Below are 24804 nucleotides of genomic sequence, written 5' to 3' on the forward strand. Positions count from 1 at the left end.
AGAGCATCAATAAGGATATCAGTTTTATCATCTTTCATTTTCTGTATACTCTTTAATCCCATAAGACTGTCATTCGCTTCACTTTGGACAACTGAGGGAATTAGGATTAAAAGTATCTATATCTCGATGTCTGCATCAAATACCGGAAATGAAACTCCCACACAATACGACTGACTTTATTGTGGCAAAAGGATCTTCCACTTAAATAATACATCATACAGATTCGCCTTTTTGCCAATGATAAAACGGTGTTTTTTTTTCGTATCTTTGTTTTGTTTTTATGACAAAATATAATGGATGGACTTTATTTTTGTCCGTTTTGTTGTTGTTGGGTGAGTCTCATGTGTGTCCTTGGAATCGCGCGTGGATCTATTTCTTATTGCAAAACTTACATTATAATATATGTGTATACATTGTGTCCAATATAAATGTGTATAAACATAATATGAATGACGACACGAAGAAGAAGAGTATATAGATACAAAACATAAAAAGTTGTTCCCTCTTGCAATGCAATCCATTTCCTGTGGCAGTTCCGGTTCCTTATATTTATTACACAACCTTCTATATGACATCTTGTGTCGAACTTGAATATACTTGCATACATATGTATATCCACCTACATAGCAAAATAAGTTGAGGAAGATCTTTTACACAATGTAAACATGACATAGTGGCAATTGTGAACATTGAAATACAGCAATAAACTTGCAACTTGAAAATGGTGGGAGTAGGTAGGACTCTAAGTACCCATCATGTGAGGACATTTTTTTTCAAAGAGACAAACTTATGCCTAGTTAAGTGGAAAAATCATTTTTTAAGGTACACAGAGAAAAACAAATTGTTAAATGTTTACAAAAAAGTTATGAAGCCTTCGAATGCAAATGACGCTTATTTATAAATTCAAGTAATTCATAAATTAGTTCCTAAAAATCATAGAAAAATCTTAAGCTGACCAAAATCTTTTTCTTAAACGGTTAATCTACTTAGAAAAAAGTTTTAAAAGACACTGAATTTTTTTGGTTGAATAAGTGGTCATTTTCTTTAGCTCAATGAATATAATCATAAGTTTTCTGTAAGTTTATTGCTGAAAGATTTTCATAAGCTTATATAAAAAATTCGTTAATAATACTAATGTTTCGTTCCTTAATAGAGCGCTCTTTTAAACCTTGTGTCAATTAAATATTTCACGGCCTGACAATTAGTAAAATTTTATTAAATCAAATAATGTTTCGTTATATTTACGGACGAATTTTATTCAGTGCATTTATGAACTTTAATTCGAACAACAAATTTTCTTGTAGACAATCAACTTTTCCAATATTTGTTTTTCCACCAAAAATTTTAATTCGTAATTTATGATCTAAAGTTTACAACGGCTCTTTGTTGCTTCTTTGCTTTATAGAAGCTGCGTTAAAGTCTTAGAAAATGGTTTTTTAAGTCCCTTAGAGCTCCATAACACAGAATTTTCATAGGTTACAAGTGACAAAAAAAAATTGAAATCGTGTCATCAAGGGTAAGTTGACGAGTCAACTCGGATTCCTGACGTTGCAGGTCAGTTCGCCAACACTCTAGACTTATTTCTTACCTCTGATCCTAATAAATATGGGATAAGTGTTTTATCACCCTTAGGCACATCAGACCATTGTGTCATATCTGCTAATTTCTCATGCCAAAAAACCCCAGTTAAAGAGAAAAACCCTACGAAAACCGTTTGGCAATATGAGGAAGCCAACTGGAACGGTCTCAACGACTTCATAAGGAACTTTAACTGGTCACTATGCTTCCTTGATAGTAACAGATAATGATTTCAATGCAGATAATGGTTACAAACTTAATTCTTTTGGGAATGAGAAATGTTATCCCGAATAGGGTAAAATCTATCAAACCTACAGAAAACTCATGATTTGATTCGAGCTGTAAAGAGGTTATTAGGATCAAAGATGTTAGTTTCCTGAACTATAAAGCCTTATGTTAGCTCGATTGATAAAGCTAATTTGCTTGCAGCACAGTTTGCTGTTAATTCGATGCTGCCAATGAGTGACATCATGGCTCCTTCTGTACTTGAAAGCATAAACTATTGCATGGGACGAATCTTCTTTCGCACTCGTACAAGTGCTAGAGTACTAAAAGATCTTGACATTCACAAATCCCCTGGCCAGGATAGTATCCCCGCTATTCTTCTGAAGAGGTGTTCTTCAATGCTGCTTAATCTTTTCCATCTGTCCTATTTTAAAGGTCTTTTTCTGAGTGGATGTAAAACTGTATTTGTCCAGACTGTCCCTAAAAAAGGCGAATCCTCCTCTCCTTTTTATTGTCGTCCAATTGCACTTACGTCTCTTCTTTCCAAAGTCATGGAAACGCTGATACATTTTCAGCTTTAGAAATATCTCAAAGAATGGAAGCTTCTTAATGACCGGCAGTATGGCTTTCGTTGGAATAGGTCTACTGGTGATCTTATGTTTTATCTTGCCGAACAATGGAAGAAATCTTTACATCGTTTTGGAGCTAGTAAGATTATTGCACTTGATATTTTAGAGGAATTTGATTGAGTTTGACATCAAGCTCTCTTATCGAAAATGCGTGCTTTTGGTATTGATGAATCTCTTCTTTGTTGGGTTAGAACTTACCTTTCGGATGGTTCAATTCAAGTAGTATTGGACGGGTTCAAATCTGATATTCACAAAATAAACGGTGGTGTGCCCCAGGTCTTCCGTTTTGTCTGCGATACTTTTCCTTATTTTTGTAAATGATCTTTTGTCTGAAGCTTCTAACCGACTTAATTGTTTTGCTCATGACATTACACTCTGCTTTTCATATTCGTTTTAAGATTCTCATCCTTGTTTTTCGGATGTGTGCTACCAACAGCAGCATATGATAAGCTCTTTAAATTCTGATATTGACAGCATTGTCTAGTGGGGAATCATAAACCGTGTAGAATCAAATGCTTCGAAAACTCAATGCTGTCTACTGTCGCAAAAGCGTAACCCTCTCCTAATGCCACTTTCCATGAGTGGTACTTGCATCGAGAAGATTGAAAAACTATCAGTCCTAGGTATGTGTATCACAAACCACTTGTTGTGGAGTAATCACATATTTGACACCGCCAAAACTGCTGCTAAGTGTTTAGATTTTCTTCGACGATGCAAGAAGTTTCTTACCCCTTCTGATGTGGCTATAATTTACAAAGCTTTTAATCGTCCTAAACTAGAATATAACTCTTATATTTGAGCTAGAGCTGCAAAAACGTACTTGAGTCTTCTGGATAGAATTGACAAAAGAGCTCTAAAAATTATTTAAAATCGTTCTCTCACCGACACATTTTCTTCTCTTAAACACTGCCGCAAGGTTTTATGCCTGTCATTGTTTCATCGGTATTTTTATAAACAATGCTCTAGCGACATAGCCAGTTGCATTTTTCCTTGCTGGGAATGCCCATCAATTTACCCTCTAGCCCAATTTTGGAGTACTGGTAAGTACAGAGATTCTTTCTTTAGCCACACTACAAGAATGTATAATGCTCTACCTGACTCAATATTTCCCACTCATTACAATGTGCAGACATTCGAAACCAATGAAACTTATTCTCCTTTCCTAATTGCTCGCACTGTTAAATCATTATAAGGGTATCCATAACCCTTTTAGTGTGCGCACAATATAAAAAAAATAAAAAAATCAAGGGTTAAAAGCTCCTAAAAGACTTCTGACACCATAACTTCCAAATCATACATTTTAGAGTCAGCAAAAGAAATTATCTTTCTCCTTCCATGGTCAAAATTTCAGTTTGATCTTCTCACTTTTCTAATCTTGAAATCTGCTTGCCACAATGTATTTCCTGTGTTTTTTGTGTGTGTAAAAATTTTATAGTGGTTGTTTCAGCTTTCAAAGTCAAAAATTCAAAATCGACTTCTGACTCTTTTCTATTTTCTAAAACATCTGTCAAAATTTTATAAAAAAACCTTCTTGTAAAGTATAAAGTTTCTTAGGTTTTGTGAGGACACTTAGAATTTAGAAATTGTGTTTCGGGATCAAGAGTTTAAAACGGTCTTCTTCTTTATTGTACAAAACCTGCGTAAAGACTTTATAAGTCAGAATTCTTGTAGAACACAAGTGTTTAGGAAGAATCAAAAAATTGAAATCGTCTTCTTTATCGTTCTTTCGTATTAATTTCATAGAACCCGTTGCAAAGTATTGTCAAAAAGAGGTTTAAAGTCACTTTTAGAGCTCCATTATTTAAATTCTTGTTTTCTAGATGTCTTACTCGAAACAAAGTTTCAGAAAAAAAGAGTTTTTAAGGCATTTTTAGAGCTCCGTGATTAAAATTCTTGTTTTGCAGATGTTTTAGGGTGCAATACGAAATTAATCTATCTACTTTTGAATTAAACATTCGCTATGATTTTCTGCCTATTCTAAAACTTGTTTCAAAACTTAGAATCCTGTTGGCCAGGTGATTTTGAGTCACAGCAAAATTCTTCAATGTCTGTTTCAGGGTTAAAAGTTCTCAAAAGTCTCTTCTATTTTGTTTACGTTTTCTAAAACACGAGCTAAAGAGTTAAAAAAAGTTTGTAAAGCCGCCTTTAGTGTTTAGTGTAGACCAAAGAATTTTCAAGGTATTTTAGGAACACCAACAGCTTTAAATCGTCCATGCTAGGTTCTAAAGTTTTAAACTTTTCTTTAAACTGTGTACAAAATATTTAGAACGAATATTTTCAAAGTCGCCGTAAATCCATTGAATAAGTAATTAATTATTATTGTAGACTTCAGAACGTTTAAGGTTGCGAAAACTGTGTTTCAAGTTCAAAAGTTCTTAACAGTCTTTTGACTATTTATTATTCTGCTACAACCTGTTCCAAATAGCTTTGCAGAATACACTTCTAAAAGTTCCTTGTTTCTACTGAACCTAGTTTTTTGACAGTGTAAGATAGAGCTACAATATTTTCCTGGATGCTATAAAATCGTAAAACACTCATCATCGACTCTCATAGTTCACCATCCGGCAATGACATTCCAATTGCTACTTAAAGTTCAGTGATTCGTTTGGATGGTTCTCCATCTCCATCATCAGGAAAACCATAAAACCTAGAAAATCATCAGTGTGATGGAGAAAAGAGGAAAAATTAAAATTTAAAAAGGAACAGAAACAGAAAACTATGGAAAAACCACAAGATGATGATAAATATTTTGCATTAAATCACAGATGATAGTGACGACAGAAGAACGACAATGCTTAACTCATAGTTCTTGTTGTTGTTGTTTGGTATCTGGAGTTGTTGTTGTTGTTATTCGGCTACAGCTAAGGCAGCCGCCAACGAAGGATGATGGAAATGACTGATGATTGTGAAACAAGTGACTACTAATAGTACACCAGTTTCTAATGTAAGGTCATTAATATTAAGACACATAGACGTAAAACCTAAAATAGTGTATCTGAGCAAAGAATACCATAGAGTGGGACATAGATACTTTATAGGAGGCGAAGAATTATCAACGGAGACGGAGAAAACAAAAAATCATTTTAATGAATCGGAACTTAGGGCATACGGAATGGGTACGTGATGTTCTTCGCCACGCCATGCCATGCCACGCCTTGGGCCTTATGCCTTCTGTCGGCTATTCTGTCAGACTAATTTGCACCATTTGGTTTTGCAGCGAGCTGCATTTTGTAAGGTTTTTAGTGCACTACATAAATATACATAAAATAGATATTTGTATGGAGATGCTATGGGTTGGCACAATTTCAATTACAACAAGAAAAATGCCTGATGACAGATGAAAAATTTACGTTTAGACGTCAAATATTTGTATAAAACAAATTAGCCTATGAAACGAAGATTAATATATTTTGACAGCTAACTATAATTCTTTTCTGTGTCTTTTTAGTTTTTGGTTATTTGATTAATTTAAGTTCTTAATGCAAATTTCACTCTAATTGGAAAATTAAATTAAAGTTGCTTTTATTTTTACTGTTGTTATTTTTGAAATGGAGAGTTTGTCTTTCAAGCTGTCTTGAGGATTAGGATCAATACTTTTGGATAGGACAATAAAAATAACCTATAGAACATCCATCCCTGGAATGTTATCGTTTATCCTGGGAAACTTAAGAAAATAAATTAGGGTGAAAGCCATATTTGAACTCTTTTTATCTTTCTTTTAGAAGATATTGTTAATGGTGTGCGGATTGTTGAATTGGGAATTTTATCAGGTTTTTCATTAAGAGCGCTTCAAAAGTTTTTTTTTTAAATAAAACAAATTGTTTTTGGGATATTTTTTATTCCTGTGAGAATACGATTGATGCTTTATGTATGGAACTCGATTTCTTCTGCTTGGCCACCACGGGCACGCTTGCAGAAGTCTAGACGCTGAACTCAATTTTCGACAATTTTCCGGACGATACTGCTACAATTTCACGTTCGATGTTCATACGAAGTTCATCAATCGTCACTGGCTTGTTGGCATTGAACATAGACTTGACGTAGCCCCATAGAAAATATTCTAACGGCGTCAAATCGCACGACCGAGGTGGCAAGCTACCTTGCCATTTCGTGGATAACACGTTCTCCAAATTTGGTTTGCAATAAATTGATTGTGACATTCGCTGTGTGGCTTGTGGCACCGTCCTGTTGGAACCACCTATCTTCCAAGTCCATATCATCCAACTCCATATCATCCAAGTCAGGCCAATAATATTCTGTTATCATTGAACGGTAGCGATCCCCATTCAGAGTAAGGTGCGGGTCTTGATCATCACGGAACCAAACCAAGCCAAATCTTAATTTTTTCAGGATGCAATGATGGCTCATAGAGTACGTGTAAATCGTTGTCTGCCCAATACTGAGAAATTGATGAGCCCCATCAAGATGATTTTTTGATGAAAATCCGATTCATTTTCAAGTTGATGCTCAGTCCAATTCACGAACATACGAAGCTTCTGGTGATCAACTGGTTTCAGTTTTTGCGGTAATTTAATCTGGCAAGGATATAGGCCAAGATCTTTTCGCAAAATTTTCGGCACAACGACGTCACAAAGATGCCCAAAGCTTAAGAACGACGCACATGTCAGAGACTTATTGGGGCTTTCTGCAATTGAACCCTTAGGGGCAGCAATATTCTCGACACTACAGGCACTTCTTTGTATCACTGGAACGGGAACATTTTCCCACTAGATGCTCAATTGTTGATCTGCTAGGACAATTATGTGGAGCATAAATTGGACGTAGGGCTCTTAACGTCGAGGCTTCGGAGTTGAAAAGCCTGTATTAAAGCATTTCCTTGCGTTCAGGATACGTATTTTTTCGTGTCATGTTTCAAAGCTACCTGAGATATGTACATATATATGAACTTCAAATTAATTGTACCTTACAGATAAGTGGTATTTGACACTTGTCAGCGAAGTGTCATATTTTATAAATATTTACCATTTCCGTCAACGGATCGCTTAGCACAATCGAACCAAGCTTTTACATTATTAAAACTCACTTCAAAAGTGATAATTCAAATATATTATTTCGTGAAAATGGACTGATAATGCAAGTACTTGAGGATTAATTGTTAAAAATGAAAGAAAGTGGAAACGGGCTGATGTTTGAAAGTTTGTTCATACTCTTACTGCTAGCTCATTTGAAAAGCTGCTATAAATGTAAGAGACGATCCTAATTTATTTATTTCCCGGCGGTGTTTACAGAAATTGAAAGTTCCGTACATCTCGTTTTTGGCCGGGGATCGAAGATCATGACTTGAATGATATGTGGTTCCTAGATAGAACCCATTGTTTGTGAAGTTTCCTGAAGTATTGTAGGATCATGTTTTGACAAAGTTGTCCACTAAAATAATATGAATCTACAACTTTTTCGATTTGTTTGTGAAAGTGTGCAAAAGACCGTGCTTAATCTAATTATATTAGAACTTTACGCATTAGTTTTATCAGTAAGGCTTTGTCCTTACTAGACAGCTCTTTCAATGGCAATATGTGTGAAATATGACATCGTTCAAATGGCAGCTGGGTGACGCGCATTCCAAAGTTTAAGTTTTCGATGACTTTGAAGCATAAATTAAGCTGAATTTTTTTCGATCAAATCGACAATGATGATTTTCGGCTTATTCGCACAGACCTGTGACTTCAGAAGGCCCAACAAGAAAAAATCGAAATTGATCAAACGATCTTGATGGCTAACTCCCCTGATAACCATGCCATGCGAGATAACCATGCCATAAATCCGCCCAATCAATTGTGACTTAAAGTGTGTGGCACGTATCACCATCTTGTTGGAATTATAGAAGGACGGGCCGATAACGCCTCTGATGCACTGGCACCTGGTGAATCTGAACCCCTCTTGGATTGGTGTCGTCCCAAATCTAGCAATTTTGGTTATTCACACAATCTTTATCAAAAAATGTCCCTCATCCCTAAAAATAATTTTAGGACCAGAAATCCGATAAACTTCCAACAATTCTTAAATCCTATTAGCGAATACATGACACTGAACTTCGTTTCATTCTTAGGTCAGTTGAATTTCGTGTGTGTGCAGGCCCAAACCACTAAGCAACATTTTTAGGTTCGCGAAATTGACTTCCTAGGATTTCGCTGCACACTTTAACAAACAGCTGTTATTTTAAGCACATCTTGTGTTTCATTGACGAATGGCTATGACTACCACGAGCTGTCAAAATCAAACCGTCCCTATATAAAAAAAATCCTATTATTAGTTTTACATGAATTTCTTAAAAATAAAAAGTACTTATGCTGGTTGCGCTTAAACAACCATACTGTCTTTTGTATATACAAATCTTGTGAATCGTTTGGTCCTTCGAGCCGGATTTCCCATGTTAGAGATTGTTTCACCTAAAAGCATTCGAGGCCAGGATTGCGGTTCATGAGGCGTTCAATTATTATCGCCTCCAAAATAATAATTATATGTGTTTTGTAATAAAAATGGTTTAATTTTTCACGCCAACAACTACTTTTAGTGTTGGCTGTATTCCAATGGTTACTTTCTTAGACTACGAGTACATTAATTACTTTTTACTCAAATGACTCACTAAGTGGAATGTTTGTACTTTATTTAATTGGTAAAGTAGTTAAAATATTCCCATCAAAATAATTCACCTTAAAGAGAGAAATTACAAATGCAATGTTTCGTTTTAAATTCCAAAGCTAAATACCGCACACTCCCATCAAACAAACACTAGAAGTACATTCTTCAAAATATGAACAATAAGTCTGCATACAATAATTATTACCCCCCTTCACTCCTCAACCAACAATTCATTTGCACTAAACACATAATAATAATTTGAGCTTGATGGTCAGTATATTTCAATTAAATGTCAAAATATTACCTTAACGAAAAAAAACTAAGTTTATTTTTTGAAGGACGTTTACGTTACGGTATCGTTACAGTATACAGTCAGTCAGTGGTATAAACTTTGGTCGTTGATGGCGTGTCTGTTTCTATGTTTATTATATACCGTTACTTTATAGTACTGCATGTGAATATGAAGTGAAGCGAAGTGAAGTGAAAGAATTTTTGACTTAGATACAAAATATGTGGCAGGCAGATAGACATCAAATCAGAAAAAAAAAGGAATAAGAAAAAAGAAGACGAAGCAAAAAGTATAAAAGTCATGCAGAAAACCATCTAGTGTCTAAGGGTGGTGAGAAATATGGAACGGGTAGGGGAAGGAGGCAGTCAATCAAAAATGAGGTGGAAAATTATGAAATTTTAATTTTGACTAATGGAAATATGAACAAAAATAAAAAAGGAGAATATTTCGTTCATACTTTTCTGTGTTTAGGTATTATTTTGTTGTTGTTCTTGTATTCCTGTCGTTTCAATGTCAGTGTAATAAGGAGCACCACCTCTAGAGTAGAAATATTTTTGTTTCACTGACAGGCGAGACTTTATACTTTTTGTTTTAACGTTAGGAGATGAGTTTTTGGCAAGCATGAGTAAGCATTTACCTAAAACTTAGCTTTTTTTAACTATTTGACCCTAAATTTTGCTGCAATTTCAATTTATTCAAAAATATGTATGCTGAAACAAAGCAATGCTAAGTATAAAATTCTATTCGAAACTTTCTGAAATCATACCTACACAAGGTTTCAACAAAAATCAATGCACCATGAAAACATGGGAACAAATTTTTACATCGTTTTGGAGAAAGAAATGATATTTCAAAATCATTTAGAAGCCTTTGGCATTAAGCTCTCTTATCTTGATGAATGTCTTCTTCGTTGGGTTAGAAATTACTTTTGGACCGTTCAATTTAAGGAGTTTTGGACGGGTTCAAATCTGATATCAAATAAACGCTGGTGTGCCCCAGGGCTTGGTTTTATCTCCGACTTTTTTTTATAATTTTTTTAAAAGATCTTTTGTCTGAAACTTTTAACCCACTAAATTGTTGCGCTGACGACATACAGTACCCCCAGCTTCTTACATTCGTTTTTAGAATCTCATTGTGGACCAGCAACGGCATTGTTAAATTTTGATCTTGACAGCATTGTTCAATGGGGAATCAAAAACCGTGTAGAATTTATTGCTTCGAAAACTCAATGCTGTCTACTGTCGCAAAAGCGTAACCCTCCCCTAATGCCTCTTTTCATGAGCGGTACTTGCATCGGGAAGATTGAAAAACTATCAGTCCTAGGTATGTGCATCACAAACCACTTGTTGTGGAGTAATCACATATTTGACATCGCCAAAAATGTTGCTAAGTGTTTAGGTTTTCTCCGACGATGCAAGAAGTTTCTTAACCCTTTTGATCTGTCTATAATTTACAAAGCTTTTATTCTTCCAAAACTTGAGTAAAACTCTCATATTTGGGCTTGTGCTCCAATAACGTACTTGAGTCTTCTGGATAAAATTGAAAAAAAGAGCTCTAAAAATGTTTGGAGATCATTCTGTTACCGAGAAATTTGCTTCTCTTGAATACCGCCGCCGCTAGGTGTCAAGCCTGTCATTGGTTTATTGTTATTTTTATAACCATACTAGGAATGCCCATCAGTTTACCCTTGAGCCCAATTTTGAACGTATTATTAAGTACAGAGATTCTTTAGTCGCATTACACGAATGTGGAATGCTTTACCAGGCACAATATTTCCCACTTATTACAATGTGCAGACATTCAAAAATTTTAAATAAATGTGATGATTTGATTGATAACAGTCCCAAACCTTCACAAAAGTAAGTGTCACCATTGTTCTAGCACGAAAAATTGGAGCGCCACCAAATCCATTGTGATCCGGCTCGAAGGACCAAATGTTTTTCCGAAAAAATGATAGACAAGTTTCTTTTTAAAAGTTAGAAAATAATTACATTTATTTCTGAACATTAAATAAACATAACTTGACAATTAAAGATTGATAAAAGAAAGTATTGAATTTTAAACATGAGTCATAAGCTTCTCGCATATTTTATGACATTGTGATGTTAACATATCAAGTCCCAACATTGAATTTTAAGGCCGGATGACATTGGATTCGGTGGCATTCTATTGTTTGTGCTCGAACACCATATTCAGCTAGGATTTGATAATATTCGGCCAAGAATGTTGGAAGTTACGACATCTGCTTCTATATGGACGCAAAACTAAATTGCTTTAATTCAAAAAGGTGGAAATGAGAAACCTTATTTAATTTTTAGAATGTTACTCGTAAATACATAATTTTTTGATCTGATAGATATAAAGTTTTGACAGACTTGAGTTCAAGTCATCTTTTCTATCCAAAAACTATTTGTTTTCTGCCTGGAAAAATAGTGCTGATTTAATCTCTAACCCCACGAACTAAGCTAGATTATCGATCACCATGGACTCAGCTTTTTCCATTTGTACATCAATTTTAAGAAACCAGACCTCTTTTTATCTTAGAACAATAAATCCATTAAATTTTTTTGAAATGCCATAACTCTGAAACACCTACACAAAAATACTCCTATTTTAATAATTGTAAACATAATTTCTCTCTTACTCTTCTTTATTCAAATATCAGACAAAATTATTTAATTTTATTATTTAAAAACTTTAAATACTAATTTTTTATTTTGTTTTTTCTTTTCTATTTTTTCAGGTAGCGACCATGATGTCCTGCCCTATCCCTTTACCATTACCAATTCTTCCATCAACACTACACGGTGATTTTCCACCGGTACACATCGGAGTTAAGGTATGCAATCAAAACAATACTTATTAACATACATTTATCATTTTTAAAGTTTATTAATTTTGTCTTAAATTTTAGAATAAACAGACATACATTTTGAATCTTTCAGTTATCTAAATTAAGATTGGTTAGTTTTCGTATCAACTAAAGAGAAATGTTGATAAAATTCTAATGTTGATCTAACGACACTATTTTTTTGAAGTTTAAAAAAATATCCGTACTGGTTTTATTAAAGATCATTGAAAAATCAGCGTTCAATTCCTGGAAAACAGAATTCTTTTAACTTAGCCAAACAAGTTATTTCTCAAAAGATTTTTGTTTTTCATATTTTAACAGAAAAAAAAACATGTAAATTAATTCAAATAAAATCAAGTGTTTTAAATTATTTCACATATAATGTGATTCTCAGAAAAAGTCGAAAATTGAAAAGATTTTCTTAAAGAAACACACAAATCTCTTACCTTCAGCTCCTTCCATCAAAATATACCAAAAATACAATTTAGTTAAAAAAGAAAAAAAAAACATTAGATTGACTTTTCAGCCCTTATTAGGATTATAATATTGCACATCTTAAGCTATGGTACTTCAAATAAAACCAACAAGAAGATTCCACATTATGTAACCCTCAGCCCCAAAAACCCTCTCCTATCCTTCACATTTCCCACACCCACCCACCAACCAACCAACCAACGATATAAAAACACATCTCATCCTGAATACGAAATAAACAATCATCCCTTATGCTTGCACAACCTTTCACTCAATCACTCACCTTTCACACAGCAAACTAAGCCCGCTTCTCGACAAGGAGATAGAATTTTCCGAAAATGAAGACAAATTTCTCATATCGCATCGCATTTTGAGAATAACAAAAAAAAAAAAAAAACTCATGTCTTGACACAAGAAATCCCTTCGCGTAACATCATCCTTCCAATATTCCTTGTGTATTATTATAAAAGGGAATAGCAAATCAACATTATCCTGCACACATCCAGATCCCCACAAAAGAAGCAACGCAGAGCCATCAGGGATAGGGATAGGGATACGTAGCAGTTTCGGCACAGCAACAGAAGTCGAATCTAAGCAAGCAAAAATATCAACTTTGAACTAGAGCGATGGTTGAGAAGGGAAGTCAGTCCTTCAACTTCCCTCTCCCAATGTTGAAGCAGGAAAATCTGCACCCATCATAAACTTGCGTTCGCAACAAATCACGCGTTCCCAAAATCACGCATAAGATTTTCCTCCTTCCGCCAGTGTACCGTCGCCGCGCTGCGCCGCTATGTTTCTGGAACACTACACTATACACCACCTCCATCTCCATGTATTATAATCGTGCTTATTTGTATGGCATTAGCCTAAACATTGATTCCATACTTTCTACTTCTTGAACTGTTGTTGCTTTTGTTGTTGGGAACTAGTGGAGCGTCGTCGAGCAAGCGACGATCGACGGCAGTAAGTTAAGAAAGCATCTTTTTTTTCGAGCTGCCTTCTGAAGAAAAAAGTATTGAATATGAATTATTCAAAAGCGTTTCGCAGCAAAGAGCAAAACATTATGACAACAACACAAAAGTATCTATCAACCCCCTATACCCTGATTTATGTGTGTGTGTGCGTCCCTTTTGCTAGGATTTTCTCACTCACTGTTCTGCGTTTTCAAACCAAACCGCTTAGGATGGTGACGACGCGTGCTAAGGTAAACATTTTGTAAATTGAAAAATCACAAAGTTAGTTTTTGTTCTTCTTGATTTTCTTTTTCTTTTTTGTCGAGTTGCCAAATCTCACCAAAAGAAGTTCCACAAATGCGCCATCCATTTGTGCAAAAGTTTAAAAAATTTAATCGGGCGGTCTTTAGTTGTTGTCATAGGCTTTTTCAATTTCGCATTCCATCAACAAAAGGAATACAAAAATATTCCACTTTGCAAAAAAGTAAGAAAAAAGTCCTAACACCCATTGTCAAACACAGAGGCATCCATTGTTGTGGTTAAATTGTCGCAAGCTTTCAAAAAAAAAGAACTTCTTCCGAAAAGGATCATTAAAGGATGAATGGCAAAGAATGAAAAGTAAACAGGAACAAATATTGAAAGAGTGTACGAGTATATAGTGAAGAAGGAACTTATAATGGCAGAACAGAGCGGTTTCGCCGTCGCTCATCGTCTTCATGGCGTTGGTACGCGCTGGTGATGCTGGCTGGCGGAAAGTTAGGTGAAGGTGAAGAAGAAAAAAACAAACACGAACTAAGTTTGCATGTCCTCGAGATTTTATGATTTCACTTTTTCAAGGACTTCTCAAGTGACATAGCATCCTGAAGGAGCTAATGTGGTAGCATTTTCACTCACAACACGTACGCCAACGATGATGAGATCGCGACGTCTAAGTTTGTATAGAAACAGTGATGTGCAGAAGTTTTTGGTCAAACTTAATTTACTTCAAGTTGTAATTTTTTATAAAAATAATTTTTATAAAATAAAAGACAAAATACTGCTTTAAACATGTAAGAAGTTTGAACACAGATAAAATCAAATTACTAAAGTTTTGAATATCAAAATGAAAGGTAAAATAAACAAAGTTGGGTAAGGCATTTCACATTCTTGATGTGTGGTTGGTAAAAGATTCGCAGTGCTCGAAAGACCGTCCGAAGAGAAAAGTCTCAAAAAATTCGGGTCACTAGAAAGTTCCATCATGGTTATTTTATTTCCAACACTGTACCAACGATTATGTGTGCCCTGTGCACTATACTTTTCAAATTGACATCATATGGGGGTTTGGTTTGATTTAAATTACCCCTAGAATTCAACTCTAAAGTATAATATGTGGAAAAAATAGTATGAGGGTAGCACATAATATACTGATGATGGGCTTATCCACAGGCACGTATATTAGCTTAGCTCTATAGGCATAGATCATCTCGGGACACGAAGAAAGCCTTATATTTGTTTGTGTTTAAATTCTTGCGAGGAGAAAGCAAAGTGCCAAAAGAAATTACATGCAAAGTGGTTATGGTGTGAAAAGAACTCATGCCATCAGTATATAAAAGCTAAAAAAAATCTCATTTAAAAAAGCTTCAGGTACCTACACATAATATATCTACATACGAATTGAGACTGTGAGCGTTTAATGGCAATTTCATAGTCTAGTGAAACTGAAGATGAAAAACTGAACTTCAGGATGACACGTTTCTATATGGTTTAAAATTTTAACAAATTATTTGAAATAACCACAAAAATATCTCCTTATTTATATCTTTTGTTTTGAAATCTTCAGAAATGCGTTTATTGCTTCTGTCTGAAAAAATCTCAGACATTTTTATGATACTTGCTTCAATAAGAAGAAGCATAGTATTTTATTTTTTAAACAGCTTCTAAAGAAGGTAGGCAGAGATGTCAGTCAAAAGCAGCCCTTGAAACGCGAATCAATAAGCGCTGGTAATAAAATAAAATAAACAAATACAACAATTTATATTGACAAACTAAGCGATACCAAGAGAGCCATTTCGTCTCGTTCAGAAAATAAGTCAGGTCTTTGATTTTTATCTCGAAAATTTCATCAAGATCTTTGTAAATTGTCCTTCCGAACATTTTTAGAACTGGCCAGCATTGTTGCATCCTCTTCTCTCTGCCAATGTCCAGTACATATTGTATTGACCCTGGCTTTATCAGACCTGGGTCTGCATAAAAGTTCGACGAACCGGTTTTTGTTATTGCTAGGCCATATCTATTTCGATATAGCTATGCAGGACCGATCCATGCCAGCCGAATTTATCAGCCTGTTTACTTTCTCCAATGCCATTATTATTGAAACGAAGTAAGAGTAACACGAAGGTTGATGCAGGATAGTTCATCCCGACATTGTTGAAGCAGTTTGATTTGTGTATTTCTTCTCTGACTGTTAAAAAATCAGCTATAGCTACACGGGCACAATCAGGTAGCCGAAAAGACTTGGGGACATTTCAGGACTCGGAGAAGATACCTAACCCAATCCAACATTCCATCTTTGTGCCAGTGAACATAGGTGTATCGAAGTCTTAACAGCTTTTAAAAAGTCACGAATAATAAAACTGACTCAAAATGTTTGCCATAATTATGTCCCAAAAAGCAGTCTACAGTCATGTTTAATAGAAGAAGTTTAAAGTTTAAGTCTTTAAAATAAAAATATACCAATTTTGCCCATTAATATGAAGGCCAGGTATTCAAAAGAAGGCCTTTTTGTCGAAATCATGATCTTAAGTCAAAAATAGCGTAGAAACTAGTAATTGAAAAAGAATAGGAAAAAGTACTGCGCCCAATGTTCATCCTTTTGGAACTCCACAACTATTTTACGTTTTTTCTTCTATTTTAAAAAATTTTTACAAATTTTAAACAAAAAATCTTATCAACCAAAAATAAAAATATGCCCAGAGTTGACTTTTCTTAAGTTTGGCGACACTAATAGAAATTCTACCCCCTATTCGTGTGAAAACATAACTTAAGGATATTTTAAAGAAAATTTCATGATATACACAATTTACCTGAAAAACTTTTCACAACTTTATTGTTCGTCTTCACTGAACTATTATATAGCGTGTCTGATGGCAGATTTATGTTTTTAAATACGAATATTTCAAAAAGTAATAAAATGCGCGAGGGGAAAGGTGTCATTGAAATCAGTGATCGTGTGGATTTTTCGATAACGATGTCGCACTGGTCAAGCGAGCATCACGAGTTCGCCATCGAGACATTTTTGAAGAGTAACGAGTCGTACGTTACTGCATCATTTCGGCATATTTGTTCACACTTCGATACACGACAAATAAGTGATGGAACTATTGTGGACATATTTCGTCCGTGGGTGCAGAGGCTATGAATACTCCACTGCCTCCAAAAAACATTGCAGTGGTTGGAAAGAGTTTACTAGAAAATGTACGACTTTCAATACTGAAAAGGGAAGCTTCACTGGGACTTCCATTCATTCAAAACTCGAATCGTTCAAGAACTCAAATAAAATGATTTCGTTTCATGCAAATAGTTTTGTTAGACGATTTTGCAGCTTTTTTGTCTTGTGAATTGAACACGAACGTTAATAAACAAAATTGCCGTTAATTGGCTCCAACAACCCTTAAAGCTAGACGGAAACACTAAAAGCCTCCTGTTTGGTACGCCTTATCCACGATTGGGGCCATGCGACAAATAGCAATAGTGACAATTATCGACGAATGATAACGGATTTCTTTTTGCCAAAACTTTGCAAGCTTATCTATTGTTTTCAGCGCAAATGTAGTCCCAACAGAATGAGAATAAGAGATTCGATGAATTTGCTTGGAGAAGCTTTCCCTCAAAAACCTATAATTCACTTTGGGGACATCCTGTGGCCATCGTGGTCCCCCGACTTGATTCCAATGGATTTTTTGTATGGGGCTACCTATAAAAGAAAGTTTTAAGTAACAAACCCCGAAAATATAAATCTACCGTCAGACACTAGTAAAGGGTGTCCCAAAACTAACGCAAGATTTGAATTTGCCGCCATTTGTTCAGTGAAGTGTTGGCAACTCTGAAAAAAAGCAATTTGACAGCTAACAGTATAGGGTTATTAAGAATGGAGCGTTACACAATAGAACAACGTGTCTTCATTATTAAAGAATATTTCAAAAATAGTGAAAGCTTGGCGGCTGCAGTTCGAAAATTTCATACAAAATATGGTCGGAATAGTGTTTTAACTTCGTCAACTGTGAAGAGATTAATTGAAAAATTCATAGAGACTGGATCCGTTGGAGACGCGCAACACACTGGTCATCCAAAAACAAGCCGTTCAAATGTGAATGACGAAGCAGTGCGTGAGAGTGTTGCTGACAATCCAGGAACCTCAATTCGACGTCGCACAGTGGTGCGCGAGCGGAAAAAATTGTTTTTAAGAAGTTATATTTATCCTTTTAAATTTTATGTTTAAGTACTCTTATATAACCCGAGCGTATGATTTAAAAGTATTTTTCAACATATATATTGTATGTTCTGATTTACAAGCCCTCAAAGTTGAAAAATAATTTTACTCAAATCGCGAACCGTAGTTTCAACAAATTTTGAGATGTTTTTTCCGAAGTTCCTTTAAATAAATTCTCTAGCTTCTTAAATAATTTAATTGGTCTATTTTCGATTATCTAAAATAAAAAAAAAATGATTATTTATAAAAGATACCTTCTACAAGTAGTCTGAAGCTTAAGTACTAGGAAAAAATGTGTTTTTTTAAACTTTTTGATTTCAAAAAAAAGCTCCAAAAGACTCCAAAAAAGTAAGTATGCCAGCATATGCTCCATGCATTTATGTAAAAGCACAGAAAAAATCAGCTGCAGATACGTGCAGATGTGGAAGTTATGATCAAAAATGTTTCACTGAATCGGATTTCAAAAAACTGCGTTTTGACGGTGGTGTTTACCAAAAAGTTTGATTTCTTCGTTATTAATTGTCAGAATGAACTGGTTAAGCCCATTGTTTTAAGAAAAAATGTCAAACTTTATTTTAACAATAAAACAAAATTAATACATTGACACAGGTCTGAGAATTTCGATTTTTGCGAAACCATTTATTTCTGCCCGGAAAATTTTTTCAACTTTGAACTCAATTTTCTTGGAAAGAACACACGAAAAGCAATATAGTTTTATGATATTTTAAATTTTATGATAGAGCTTAAAAAAAAATAAAGAAAAGGATTAGGGATAATCCTTTATTTTTTTAGTTTTTTGCTAAAGGTAGGGCAGGTAGAAATAAAAAAGGTGTTATTTTTAAAGTTTTATTGCTTTGTTTTTGTTGTATATTGCGTAATTTTGTATTACCTGTCTTATTAGAATAAAATCTCTTACTTAAATCTATATATATAAAGGATTAAATTAAAAAAAAGTCGGTATTGAGTTATTGACCATTTGTGCAAGGTGTTTAAGAAAAATGTTTACTCTGATCAATCAATAAGTGAAAGTGAAGTGAAATATAATAACAAATATACATACATTAAAATGCATTCAATCGAAATTCCTTATTCGGTGTTGTGTAGTGAACTTATCACTAATGGACATGATGTTCAAAATCTTCTACCATATTTTGAAAGGGAATACCCCAACTTAATTTCTGAGCAAATAGAAACTGTGCTGTCAGAATTAAATAAACGTTTTGTGCCTCATTTTTTGAGTCGATGGAACGCAGTTGCAGTTCATAGAAAAAAAAGTCATTTTGAAAAAAATACACTCATTGGCTCGAAGGAGTTTTCGAAGTAGAACTAACCCAAAGTGTATTGGCCGAAACGTCAACTAATATGGGAAGACCACGAAAGAGTTTTGACGAATGCTGTGATCGAGCTAAAAGGTATAAGAGGGACGAAATTAGAAATATATTTCCTCAAGAAGAGATAAACTATGCAGCAACATCAGAGAGCTTTTCCTGCTCACAATTTGATCCGGATAAGGCTCTTGCATTATTTATACAAGCAGAATTGTCGAAACGCCAATATGAAGTATTAAGACATGCCCTAAAAGATGAAGGACATGATGTTTTTCCACCTTAACATGTGTTTAAAATTTCATTAAAATTCGTTTAGAAGTTCAGATTTTACAGACTTTTTTCCGCTCTCCCATACAAAAATCAAAAACCCTCAAATGTTAGAAAAATGCCAATAACTTTTTTTCTAATAATTTTTTCTTGACCAAATTTTGACCAAGCATGTGTAAGACTAATCTTAACATGTGTTTAAAATTTCATTAAAATTCGTTTAGAAGTTCAGATTTTACAGACTTTTTTCCGCTCTCCCATACAAAAATCAAAAACCCTCAAATTTTAGAAAAATGCCAATAACTTTTTTTCTAATAATTTTTTCTTGACCAAATTTTGACCAAGCATGTATAAGACTAATCTTAAAATGATTTAAAAATTTCATTAAAATTCGTTTAATAGTTCAGATTTTACAAAAATTTTTCCGCTCTCCCATACAAAAATCAAAAACCCTCAAATTTTAGAAAAATGTCAATAACTTTGTTTATAATTTTTTTTTTTCAACCAAATTTTGACCAAATATGTATAACACTAATCTTAACATCCTCGCTCTCCCATACAAACCGAACCACTGTGCGTCGTGGACAAGAATTGCAAATTTCAAGAACCTCTCTACAGCGTATACTCACCACAGATCTGTGTCTTCATGCTTACAAAATTCAATTTACAACAACAATTGAAGCCTTATGACCATGGACAGAGAAGAGAGTTCGTTGAATGGATTATTGAACATCAACAAATGGACCCTGATTTTTCGAGCAAAACCATCGTAAGCGATGAAGCACATTTTCATCTTGATGGCTTTGTTAATCGCCAAAATTGCCGCATTTGAGGTTCGGAGAACCCACATGTGGTTGTCGAAAAACAAATGCATCCACAACGCGTGACTGTATGTTGTGGATTTTGGGCTGGAGGCATAATTGGGAAATATTTTTTTGAAAATGATGCTGGTCAAGCAGTGACTGTTACTGGTGCTCGATATGGCGACATGATTACACAGTTCTTTCTGCCAAAATTAGATGATATTGATGCGTCCAATATGTGGTTTTAACAAGACGGTGCCACATGTCATACAGCCCGTGAAACAATTCAATTACTGCATAAGACATTTCCAGGTCGTGTACTCTCTCGTTTCGGTGATCAAAATTGGCCTCCTAGATCGTGTGATTTAACACCATTAGACTTCTTTTTATGGGGTTATTTGAAATCACAAGTCTATGTCAACAAGCCCACAACCACCCGTGCATTAAAGGAGTAGATTCAACGCTGCATCAACGAAATTCAACCACATTTATGCAGAATGGTCATGGAAAATTTCAACAAAAGAGTGCGCAAGTGCATGCAAAGCCGATGTGTTATTCCATACATAACCCTATTATATCAATGTACTTTACGAGTCAATAAAAATATAACTATCAAAAGACTAAAAACGGCGTTTTCTATTTAATTCAAATCTTTCGTTAATTTTGGGACACCCTTTAGAAATAAAACCATACATCGCGTTACCCTTAAAAAAATGGTCAATTTTAAAACTAATTTTATAGTCAAAGATAACTTCGAGATGTCTTTATCTCGTTAACCTTTGCAATGGATGATTATCAATTTTGTACTTAAAACTAAATGGATTAAGTATCCCAACAAATTTTACAATACTGCATGTTTTGATATTGAAATATAAACCATTCAACGGTACACCAGTTAACAATGCAGTCAATGTCAGTTTGAATTCTATTGGCTTCTAATCGAGATCTTATAAGTAACAGATCATCGGCATATAAGAGACATTTTGCATCGGAAATATAATTTGGCAAATCATTGATAAAAATAATAAAAAGGAGTGGCCCAAGTTGGCTGCCTTGTGGTACACCTGTAAAGTTTATTATTTCATTTGATAAAACATCAACAGTTTTAACATATTGACCACGTCCAACTAAATAACTTTTAAAATAATTAATTAGAGCCGAGTGAAACCCTAACAGCTCAAGTTTTTTTCAAAAGAATATTGTGTTGCAAACTACAGATGCCTTTGAAAAATCGGTGATAACTTCGACTTCCAAGCGATTTTCTAAACAACCAAGACAATTCGTAAACATTGATAAATTGGTTGCCGTCGATCTGCCAGAAAACCATGCTGATGCTGTGAAATATGATTTCGAACTAAAGTATACAGTTTTGTTTTAATAATTGCTTCAAATACTTTTGGAATTAATCGAAGTTTAGCAATAGGTCTACAATTTTCAAAGAGGAAGAGGAGTAATCAGAGAATATTTAGAAGTGTTTAAGATTAACCTTCTACCAAAGACATGTTAAGAATATATCACGCCAGGCTGATAAATTATATCTGCTGCAGCGTTTGAAAAAATGTTGTCCAGAGAAGATAAAGCTGATAACTCATCATATATATAGATAAACAAAGGCTACCAGTATTTATATTAGAATTTAAAGTAATTAAAGCTTGATAATACTTGATTCTAAAGTCAGCAAAATAAAGCAAAAGTATTACAAATACCAATTAAGTTCTTCGATAAGGCCCCTTTGTATGATACACTAAATGAAATCTCAATCGATTTTCCTTTAGTATTCAAAAGTGACGAAAACCCTTAAGATGGATTCTGACCCAGATTTAAAGCATCGGCTAATGGTTTTTGTTTCAAAATAGATTAATACTTATAACGATCTATAACATCTTCAATAAATTCCAACTTACCCGAGGGCCGATAAGTCAAAATTGAATAAATTTTGTCTATACAAATGATTGACTCCTTTTCCGTACAATTTCTTACTGAAAGTAAAAAACTTTATTGAAAACAATTTATTGAAGAATTTTTCCATGTTGATTAGATTTATTGAATATCATAAACCTAATTTTATATACAAGCCTTAAACCAAACTATTGAAATCATTCAATTTTATACTTACAAAAGACGCATTGTCATCTATTTTCTGAATTAAGACCAGCTGACAGGTATATAATAAAAAACCAAAAAACGTAATGTCAATATCCCTCTTGTCATGTGTAATCCTTAAATTGAATCAATTTAACTACACCATCACCTCACCTATGAACTTACCACCATCACTATCTAACAAAATTATCTCGGTATTTAGCAAACAAACTAAAGTTTGATAAACCCAATTATAACTTCAACTATATAGAGGGAGCCACAATACGGTACGAGTATGTGGAAACTGTCTTCTTCACTAATATACAATATCATATATTTTATAAAGGATGTGTGTTGTATGTAATCTGATATGGCAAAAACTCTATAGCGAAAAGTTACAAGCAAAACAAAAAATGAACTGAAAAACCTTAAACGTCCATAGATAGTCATGCCACAAAGGACATCATAGAAGCGGGTATAAAAACGGTTTTTCCTTCTTTTTTTGTTTGTGTAATTCAACTCAAGGACAGAGCTTTGTGGGGTTTTTCTTTTTGTGGAAAAGGATATATTCTTATTTTCTATTTTATAACATCAAACCACACCATTGTGTTGCAACAAATTTAAAACCCATTTATTTTGGTTAAATATATTCTCTGAGGTTATATTAAGACACACTTTTGTGCCTCAGGGAATTTAACACGACAAAAGAAATCCACAAACAAAAACGAAGAAATCAAACTACGATTTTTCTCTTTAGTAAAAGCCAAGTATATGGTGTTTGTGTGTTCGTGTCATCCGTTAGCTACAAACGGATGGACATGAACAAGAAGTCATCATCAAGGCCGTAGTTTGAACCAACAAGAAAAAACTCCTTGGTGGCAAAATAATGATAAATGTTTTATTTCCCAATTTGAATTCCTTTGCTTTAAAAAAACTGATTCTTATTTTTCAATAACTCATTCTTTTGGGAAAGGAATTTCTGTCATTTCTTTTGGTTTGACTTAAAAAAAGTTTAGACCCGTTTTTGTTAACATTTTACGGTGCTTTAAGGCAAAGTGATCAATATCTGAAGTTTGGTTTGACTCGCTAAATAAAAATTCACTTCATGCGAGGTCATTGCTTCTTTTGAAAGTCCTCAAATTCAAAACTTCCTTATCATCCAATTTTAAGTTACCTTTAGTAACCCATTTAAAAATTTAAGACGAAGAATGTGAAAAAAGGAAAAACATAGAAAGAATTGACAAAGAGTGGTAAGACGCTCTTGATTCTTGAAGTACGACTGAAGAATGTAAATCTGTACTTCACAATACGACCCAAGTGGGATATTTATAGAGGTTTAGCAATGCAACTAGCTGTTTTATTAAGATCAAAAATCTTTAAAGCTATTTTTTAATACTTTCCGAGAGGCTGAAATGAGTTTTTCGAGAAGCATAACAGAGCTGCAAGTTATACTCAAGCTTTGGCATTTTTTATTCCACGTCTAAAATTCTGCTAAAATCGAAATTTAATGAGTTTATCATATTTTGTAGTACCCGTGGAATGTTAGTTAGTACGTTGAGCTGTCGTGCCAGAGGTCTTTGGTTCGATCCCTTCCTACGTCATCTAAAATGTTTTTCTAGGAATTGACAAATTCTCCAAGAGTAATTCTTGTCATGAAAAGCACTTTCTTAAATAAGCCGTTCGGATTCGTCTTAAAACTGTTGGTCCCCTTTATTCCTGACAACAGTACTCGGACACAGGAATGGTTGAGAATTGTAAGTTACAAGACCCTGGTTCTCATCGGATACTTTTCAAGAGGCTGAAATAAGTTTCTGGAAAATAAATGATCAGAGATGGGTTTTTGGAAGCACTAAGTTTCATGTGAATTTTGACATTCAAAGAGGCTTGATTTAGGGAACATTGAATATCAAAACCTTCTTATACTAAAATACTAGTGCTATTGTCAGCAAAACAATCCATTCAGTTTAAAGTTAAAGGCAGGAGATCATTAATAAAAATGAGAAAAAGTGTTGGACACAAAATAGAAACCTGCGGCATACCAGAATTCATTCCTTGTTTTCAGACTTGAACCCATCCAATACTCCTAGTATTGAACGGTCTGAGTTATAATTTCTAATCCAAATAGCAGACCTGATGTAAAACTCGAGGAAAAGTTTGAGAGATAGCAAGCGAAATAATCTCATTCTCTCCAAAACGATCTAAAGATGTTTTTAGACTGTTCGGTGAAATTAACTATAAAGTCACTAGTCCCGGTCAT

General features: G+C 34.2%; 1 protein-coding gene across 5 annotated transcripts in view; it reads left to right on the forward strand.

Annotated features, from left to right (window-relative positions):
• LOC129940273 (polypyrimidine tract-binding protein 3) overlaps positions 1–24804 on the forward strand; it is a 768555-nt gene that overhangs the window by 405165 nt on the left and 338586 nt on the right. For all 5 annotated transcript variants that reach the window (XM_056049404.1, XM_056049544.1, XM_056049470.1 and 2 more), the window contains one exon: positions 12065–12160. In XM_056049404.1, the coding sequence (XP_055905379.1) occupies positions 12065–12160 (96 nt within the window). The remainder of the gene's footprint in view (positions 1–12064; positions 12161–24804) is intronic.

The sequence above is a fragment of the Eupeodes corollae genome, chromosome 1 (assembly GCF_945859685.1).
Source record: "Eupeodes corollae chromosome 1, idEupCoro1.1, whole genome shotgun sequence".
Lineage (NCBI taxonomy): Eukaryota > Metazoa > Arthropoda > Insecta > Diptera > Syrphidae > Eupeodes > Eupeodes corollae.